Genomic DNA, 9075 nt, shown 5'->3' with positions numbered 1-9075 from the left:
TTTTCGGCTGTCATGGACAAGGTCAAACTGACTAGCGGCGCATCGGCAACTTGTTCCGAGGGCGCAGTGGTCGTCCAGAGACCTCGATGTATTTTTTTATTACATTTGACGTGCTTTGTACTTTCGATGAACTTTTATAATAGATCCGGTGTTTCGCAAAAGAAAAGCATGACTATCTTTTTTATAAATGAATATCAATTCTGAAATCTATGAACATTTTAAACATAGTATTAAATAGTTTACACAACCACTGACACATGAGGTAAGTAATCCAAACAATTCAAAAAAAAAGTTTACACATGGCACAATTTTTTGAGCCGTTCATTTTTGTTTTTGTGATTTGACGTAATTTGGCTGCCTAACCTTTTTGTAGGGGTATTTGGCTGCCTAACCAAGAGCCCACTTCCTTATTCAACACCAAACCTACCCACTCTCTCTGGTTGGGCCGTTTACTTGACAATTCAACGCACGCGTCGTGTGTTTTGCTTGGGCCTGTCTGCTTTCCAAGCACACATTGTTCGGAAATAAACTGGCGTGGTTTTAGTTCAAATTTGAATTAAAATCACGCCAGTTATTCCGCAAGGGAGGGAGTAATACTTGTTTTGACAAACTCTCATGTTCTCTCTCTAAAAAAAACTTGTTTTGACATCCAATGCATGTATGCACTGCCCGTTGTTGATTTTCATATTTGTGCTATGTTTTTTGACTTCGCCAATTTATCTTGTTTTATAGAGTAGTACATAATGTTTTTTTTTTGTTTTAAAATGTCATGATTTGTAGTGTAATAGATTTTGAAATGTAACCTCTGAAACAAAATAAATTAAACTTACCCAAACCGAATATCAATTTTCTCTCGACCCCCCTATAAAAATTATACTTGTTTGGACAATATTTTCTTACCCTAATTTAAGCATGCAAGCATTCGACAAACCTAAAAACTTGGCTATCTATTGGATGACCTAGTCTTGAGTACCTCTAAGAACGTTATCACCATTTACATTTAGTGTGGTTTGGTTTTTGCCAATTATTGGCTATACCCAAAATAGTGGTTAGCCAATTTCTGGCACCGGATCAAACATCCCTCCTAATAATAAATAAACAAACAAAACGGCAAGCAAGAAGTGCATGGAAAGGTATGAACTGGTCCTCACCGACAATATACAATACAAGGGAGATTGCCGATCGGGTTGGGTCAAGCATCCTTCTCTTCGTTGGGAATTGTACAAGGGAAGAAGTCGAGGGCACACGTCAAAGACACCAACAACTAGCTAGGTAGGCATGTTGCACCTACTGTATCCACGGAAGGCCCAGATATCCATGCAAAATTTGTGAAGTGATCATGCAAACGTTGGTGTACTGGACATGAACATAGTGTATTCCTGTTAAACAAAAAAGAAACACAGTGTATTCACACTGGAGCGTAGGAGGACGAATGCAAGTAGTACTACATGAGGCCAACTCCAACGCGCGACCCCATGCTGTCCGGGTGCGTCCGTTTGGGGCAAAACGGACATACCAGACGATCAAGCGCGCGGGCGCAAACGGACCTTTGTTCGTTTTCTGTCCGCTTTTGACCCATCCCCGGTCCAAGTTTAGATTTTTTTTTGAAACTATGATGACTTTTATAGCAAATTCGAAAACTATACGCCATAATGCATAAAAATCGAAACTATGACCCCGTCGGCCTTCTGTTGGCCGAAGAGGGACTTTTCGGCCTACCATTGGCCGAAGTAGGCTCTTCAGCCTCCCGTTGGCCGAAGAGTGCTCCCCGTTGGCCGAAGAGCACTCTTCGGCTTCCCGTTGGCCGAAAAATGTCAGGGGCACAAAACGTAATTAATATGGCCTCAAATAAAAAAGTTATCAACATGAAAAATCTTCGCCTCGTCGAAACGGTTGATTTTGATATACAAATCGTCTTAATCCGAGGTCGTATGCAACCTGTAGAGCCAAAACAAGGTCAGGGACAAAAGCTGCAGAGTTACTTCCGACAGACCGAATGAATATCAGAAAATTTGTCACGGGACACCCGGTGCACTCGGTGAGACCGTGTGGAATACAGAAGAGTATACAAGTTTGGTCACGTTCACTCGATGAGACAGAACCAAACCACTCGGAGGCTCCGAAAATATTGCCAAAGATTTTTGGATATAATTTTTAGTCATTTTATTGTACGGGAAGTCCAGCCGCCTCATAAATCGATGTGGGCATTGTTCGTCTGCACCAGGGAGACACATGCCGGCATTGAAGAAATGTCTCTGTTGCGATGGCAGGAATTGAGACCAAAACTTTCGGCGGTGGCGTCATCCACCATGCAAAGTAGAGGCAATGGTCACCTCTCAGGCCCGTCACTGTGTACCCTCGACGCCGGGGGTGATGCACACAAAAACGTCACCGTGTACCCTCGACGCCGGGGGTGATGGTCCGTAGCTCACGTCGAAGGAGACCCGGCCGGAAGCGCGGTACGCAAGTAGTCTTCCCGGTGCAGACGAACAATTTTTCGGATAAAAAATCCTAACTTTAACTCGGACAGGAATCTTTGGCAATTTTTCGGATCCATTCGGAGCCTCCGAGTGGTTTGGTTCGGTCTCACCGAGTAAACGTGAACAAATTTGTGTACTCTTCTATATTCCACACCGTCTCACCGAGTGCACCGGGTGTCCCGTGACAAATTTTCTGACATCCGGTCTGTCCGAAGTAACTCTGCAGCTTCTGCCCCAGACCTTATTTTGACTCTACAGGTTGCATACGACCTCGTATTAAGTAGATTTTATATCAAAATCAACCCTTTCGACGAGACGAAGATTTTTCATGTTGATAACTTTTTCATGTGAGGCCATATTAATTGCGTTTTGTTCCCCTGACACTTTTCGGCCAACGGGAAGCCGAAGATACTATCTTCGGCCCAGCTAGGCACTCTTCGGCCAACGGGAGGCTGAAGAGCCCACTTCGGCCAATGGTAGGCCGAAAAGTCCCTCTTCGGCCAACAGAAGGCCGACGGGGTCATAGTTTCGATTTTTATGCATTAGGGCGTATAGTTTTCGAATTTGCTATAAAAATCATCACAATTTCAAAAAAAAAAAATCCCAAGTTTGGGACGCTTTTGAGGTGAAACGGACAGCGCGCGGACGGGCGGGACGCGCGCTTGTCCACCCCTGGCCCGCCCGTCGGTGGCACAAAGCACCCGCCCGGCGCCTCATTTCGCGCCATTTTCCCCCAAACACTCTTCCACGTCCCGCCCACCACCCTCCCGCCATGGACGATGCCCCGTCGAATTCCGGCGTCCAGGCCGTCGACCCGCCCAGAAAGGTGAAGAAGAAGGCGGTGGCCAAGGCTCCGAAGAAGCCGCGGTCGGAACTCACGCCGATAGAGCTCGCAAAGTTGGACACGGAATCGGCCAAGAGGATGAACCGGAGGGCGGCGGCCAAGGGCAAGAACGCCGCGGCCAAGTTCGCCGCCGACCGCGCTGCGTTGGAGGCTACGCGGCGCAAGGCCGAAGTCGACGAGGAGTACATCGTCAACAAAGCGCATGCCTTCCTCATGCTTGGGATTTGCCGTCCGGCGAGTTTCTCGCTAGCGCCCGTCGGCCCGGCGAGCACAGGTTTGTCAGTCGCCCGGCCTCCGCAGTGCCCCTCGCCGACATCGCGGACCACACCTTTGTCGCCCAATTTTCCTCCGCCAAGGTGCGAATGCCAGACCCGTTTCTCGGGGTCGCCGGACGTTGGCGTGATCGCGTCGTCCACCCCGCGCCCCTCGGCCGTCATCGACCTCAACGTCACGCCGGGGTCCAGCAGCAGCGGCCGGCCGTCCGTCGAGATGCAACAAAAGCAAGCACGACCGATGTCTACAGCCACCATGCTGTCGTCCCACGTCCCGTTTGACGAAATGCCCACACAAACACCAACGCCAACGGTCGACGACCCCTAGTACAACCAGATCATGGAGAATGTCATCTAGGAGGGCCGTGGCGAGGCCTTCCAGATGGGTGGGCATGGCGATGCCTACGATCCCGAGGAGACCCAGAGTCAGGATGGCCGCGGCCAGTACGTTGCCGATGAAGACATTGAGGCCCACGACCATGCTGAGTACGACCATGGTGACTCGTGGCATGAAGAAGATGACATCTATTGCGAAGGTGATGGTGATGAAGAAGAGGAAGGCCTCGATATTGGGGGCGAGCCATTGTTTATCGACGAGCTCACCCAAAGAGCAAAAGCACAAAGGAGAAAGAAGAGCATTCGTACGGGATCATACTCACAAGAGGAGGACTAGGTGGTTTGTTCGGCCGTGGCCGTTCTTTTTGGAGGCTGGCATGGGTGCCGGCCGCTGGCTTTGTGCTGGCGAGAAACCTATTCATTTTGGAGGCTGGTTGTGTTGCCGGCGACAAAATTATTCATTTTGAAGGCTGGCTGTGTTGCCGGCCGCTGGTTGTGTTGCCGACGAGGTCATGTAGGCGGGCTATATTGCCGGCGTGAACTAGGGCCGCTGGCATGAACTATGGGCGTGGTTTATTCGAAAATTTACGTTTGAAAAAAGAGGCGGACATGATGCGGCCAAAGGATGCGTCCGCGCGCAGTGGCGGAGCCAGGAAATGTGGACAGGGGGGCCGAGTGCTGTCAAAGTAGGTTAAGGAGGGCCAAAGTATAGCAAAATAGACTTTTAGCATCAAAATAGTGCTAATTATGCACTGTTCATCAGTGAATTATTAGCAAATTCCCAATGTCAGGGGGCCAGGGCCTCTGCTGGTCCCCCGTCTCCGCCACTGTTCGCGTGTTGGTCGCACGTATACCGCATCTCAAAAATGGTCCAGACACGATTTCATTGTCCGTTTCAAACGGACAGAATTCGAACCAAACGGACGTCCATTTAGAGTGGTGCGCTGGAGTTGGCACGACGAACTGACGTTTACTGCTTAGCGACCAGTGAACTTATTTATTTACAAGAAGATAGGAGTACTAGCTAGCTATGCAGGTTGGTGTGGTGACGGTGACTAACTAACAGAAGTAACTATCCATCTCGCTGTTCTTTATCTTCCTGGACTAACTAATTATTAAACTTTGCTGGAGTATCATACACGTGATCGCCTCGATTAACTAAGCTGCGCAGCCTAATTTTGAGTTAATGTACGTATCATATGCGCGCTGAGTGTGCTTTGCAATGGAAACGGTACGTGACCCGGGCATGCAAACTAAACTACAGGGCAAAAGGATAGGGCAAAAGGATCGAGTGCACTGGCTTTAGCCACACTCCAAAGCTAAGCTAGAGCACGCTCCAGCAGTCCAGCTCAAGCTTCTCTCGCTTGAAGCCGTGAGAATTGCCGCCTAAGCCATGGGGCAGCTGTCTGTCATGCGACCATTCATGCATGTACCTCAAGCAAATGGCCCGGCCGGCCGGTGGTACGTAGTTGCCACACGTTTGGGACCTCCTGTTCAGTGCATATATAAACTCAGCCCAAGTGCTTGTCTCAACATTCATTCCATCCTCCATCATCTGGTCCTCTGCTCCTCAAGAGCTGCCTCAAGATACAGAAGCTCAAAAGGACCACAAGCTATGGCCATGGCTATCTCCTCCGGCCTTCCAGCTCCCTGCTCTCTCCTCATGGCAACCCTGATGCTGCTCATCGTCCAAGCCCAGAGCATCACCAGGCACTACAATTTCAACGTATGTCCACGATTCATTTCATCTACGTTCTGCATGCGTTTCCCTACGGCATCTTGATGTGATCACATTGAATTCATGCATGGTGCTCGTCCTGATCGAAACCTTGTACCTCTGCATGCATGCAGGTGCAAATGGCGAATGTGACGAGGCTGTGCGGCACCAAGGGCATCGTGACGGTGAACGGGGAGTACCCCGGGCCGGCGCTGCTGGCGAGGGAAGGCGACCGCGTCGTCGTCCGCGTCACCAACCGCGTCGCGCACAACGTCACGCTGCACTGGCACGGCATCCGGCAGCTGCGGAGCGGCTGGGCCGACGGCCCGGCCTACGTCACGCAGTGCCCCATCCAGACGGGCCAGAGCTACGTCTACGACTTCACCGTCACCGGGCAGCGCGGCACGCTGTGGTGGCACGCGCACATCTCCTGGCTGCGCGCCACCGTCTACGGCGCCATCGTCATCCTCCCCAAGCACGGCGTGCCCTACCCGTTCCCCCCGCCGCACGAGGAGGTCCCGGTCGTCTTGGGCGAGTGGTGGAGGGCCGACACGGAGGCGGTGGTCAGGCAGGCGCTCCGGACGGGCGGAGCACCCAATATCTCCGACGCTTTCACCATCAACGGGCTCCCTGGGCCGCTCTACAACTGCTCCGCCAAAGGTACTACCACATGTTTTCTATTCTTCTTTGTAGCCACTGTGAGTCACAGGTTTGCAAAACGTGCCAGCTACTTATAGAGGTGTTGTGTGTATGGTGACACGTCGCAGACACTTTCAAACTGAAGGTTGAACCGGGGAAAACGTACATGTTGCGCCTCGTCAACGCCGCGCTCAACGACGAGCTCTTCTTCTCCGTCGCCAATCACACGCTCACCGTCGTCGAGGTCGATGCCGTCTACGTCAAGCCTTTCACCGTCAAGACCCTGATCATCTCCCCGGGCCAGACCACCAACGTACTCCTCACCGCCAAGCCGTTCTACCCCAAGGCTAACTTCTACATGTTGGCCGCGCCCTACTCCACCATCAGGCCCGGCACCTTCGATAACACCACCGTCGCGGGCATTCTCGAGTACCAAAAGCCCGGCTCCCCCTCCATGTCAAGCTTTGACAAGGACTTGCCGCTGTTCAAGCCAGTTCTCCCGCGGTTCAACGACACCGGCTTCGTCACCAACTTCACCTCCAAGCTCCGCAGCCTCGCCACGCCGCAGTACCCCGCGGCCGTGCCACGGTCGGTGGACAAGCGGTTCTTCTTCACGGTCGGGCTGGGCACGCTCCCGTGCCCCGCGAACACGACGTGCCAGGGGCCCACCAACAAAACGCAGTTCGCGGCGGCCATGAACAACGTCTCCCTGGTGCTCCCTTCCACGGCGCTCCTTCAGTCGCACTTCACCGGCGTGTCCCGGGGCGTCTACGGGTCCAACTTCCCGGTCACGCCCCTCTTGAAATTTAACTACACGGGGGCGCCGCCGAACAACACGAACGTGGCCAAGGGAACCAAGCTCCTCGTGCTGCCATTCAACGCTTCGGTGGAGCTGGTGATGCAGGACACGAGCATCCTCGGCTTCGAGAGCCACCCCCTGCACCTGCACGGCTTCAACTTCTTTGTGGTCGGGCAAGGGTTTGGCAACTACGACGCCGTGAACGATCCGGCCAAGTTCAACCTCGTCGACCCGGTAGAGCGGAACACCGTTGGGGTGCCCGCCGGCGGGTGGGTCGCCATCCGCTTCCTCGCCGATAACCCAGGTACCTAGAGTTAAATGCAAACCGTACTGAAAGAATGTTTATGTCCATGCTCATACTACCTATCATATTCATGTACGTGCAGGTGTATGGTTCATGCATTGCCATTTGGAGGTGCACACGACATGGGGATTGAGAATGGCATGGCTGGTACTAGACGGAAGCCTTCCGAACCAGAAGTTGCTCCCCCCACCGGCTGATCTCCCCAAATGCTAGTCACAGAGGATCAGAGCCGTTGGTTTCCTCTCTAATTTGATTTGTTCGTTAATTTGCGATTGATGTCTTCTGTCGAGGGTTGTAGCTTTTTTAGTCGGTTTGCTGACCTTACAATTTTCTTTGCAATTTAAATTTATTCTTTCACTTGATTAGCAGTTTGTAATGAGAATGTTTTGAGGGGTATTGAATAAACAGTGGTGTGAATTACACGTCAAAATTCCAAAAGTTTCTGGAAGGGACCCTGGTAAGTGCCATACGTGCGGCACGAAGTAATTCCGCCCTGACGGTTTTTATAGCAAGTTTAGTTATAACTGAATGAAAACTTAAGTCGTGAAGCATGACAATTTTTTGTTTGGATGTCAAGTTTTAGTTTTTTGGTATTTTTTTTTCCGGATGCCAACTTTAGTGTAAAAAACATCACGTCGGTATTATTTCGTGCCACACATGTGGCACCTATCATTTGGGTTTGGAAGTCGTATAATTTATACCTATGTTGTCCAAAATTAGATTATGCTTGGATGAGAAAATTGGGTTAGATTTTGGTGCAAATCGAATGTCAAATTTTTTAGCATGATAAACCTAACTTTTTTTTATCACAAATTATGTTGTCGCAAGGATGATATTCTTTAGTAAGCATGGAAAATCCTTGCGATTCCAGTATTTTATCATGATTTTTCATGCTTGAACTAAAATCACGACAATTATTACGATACAGATCGATTAATTGAAGTTGACATACTCGCGCGAGCTAAAGGCGCGCCGCCGTAATCACCTCTCCTGCATCGAAGCTAGGCCAAACTTATTGTAGTAGACAGTTGGGAGTCGTCATGCTAAGGCCCCATAAGGCTAGCGCACCAGAGCAACAACCATTGCTGATGAAGAAGTATAGATCGAAAGAATCCAACTTGTTGCATAAGAAATTTAACGTTATCAAAAATTTAATGCTAAATTTTAACCAGCTAGATCAATCACGTGTGAAAATACTATGTTGCCAAAACCGGACAACACATGCCAATCAAAAAGTTATGGTAATGCTACCTGGTTTACATTCCCTGCAAAGGGGATACCAAACAAATGTATTCTGCTGGCAGTTTTAGTTGCGACGCGAGATCAAACGATGGCAGTTTCTGCTTGTTTTTGACTAAAAATTTCTACTTGTTTTTTACGCAAAATTTCTGCTTATTTTTGACTCAAAATTTCCTTCTTAAAAGAAAAACTGCTATGCGTCTCCGAAAATATTGAGAGGCGTATCTTAAGAAACTGCCGGCAGAAATGTTCGTAAATGCCACCCCTCACAATGTCCATATGCTATTGCGGTCCAAAAGTTACGGAACTTCTGTTCGAATCCTTCACAAAAATTCTTTGTTTTTTGGCAAAGGGTAGATTTTATTGACTCAAAATAAAGCATCAAGAGAATACAAACATAATGAGCACGTACCCGATCTATGAATAGCTAGAATGCACACAACCA

General features: G+C 49.7%; 1 protein-coding gene across 1 annotated transcript; it reads left to right on the top strand.

Moving 5' to 3' along the window:
* The first annotated feature begins 5461 nt into the window (after positions 1 to 5461).
* Positions 5462 to 7841, top strand: LOC109737451 (laccase-4). Its single transcript, XM_020296584.4, has 4 exons — positions 5462 to 5658; positions 5784 to 6309; positions 6417 to 7391; positions 7474 to 7841. The coding sequence occupies exons 1-4, from the start codon at positions 5548 to 5550 to the stop codon at positions 7602 to 7604; spliced, it is 1743 nt and encodes a 580-aa protein (XP_020152173.1). The 5' UTR covers positions 5462 to 5547; the 3' UTR covers positions 7605 to 7841.
* Positions 7842 to 9075: the final 1234 nt, after the last annotated feature.

Source organism: Aegilops tauschii, chromosome 7 (assembly GCF_002575655.3).
Source record: "Aegilops tauschii subsp. strangulata cultivar AL8/78 chromosome 7, Aet v6.0, whole genome shotgun sequence".
Classification (NCBI taxonomy): domain Eukaryota; kingdom Viridiplantae; phylum Streptophyta; class Magnoliopsida; order Poales; family Poaceae; genus Aegilops; species Aegilops tauschii.
The sequence above is the reverse complement of the archived record's forward strand: the minus strand, read 5'-3'. Positions and strand labels throughout refer to the sequence as shown.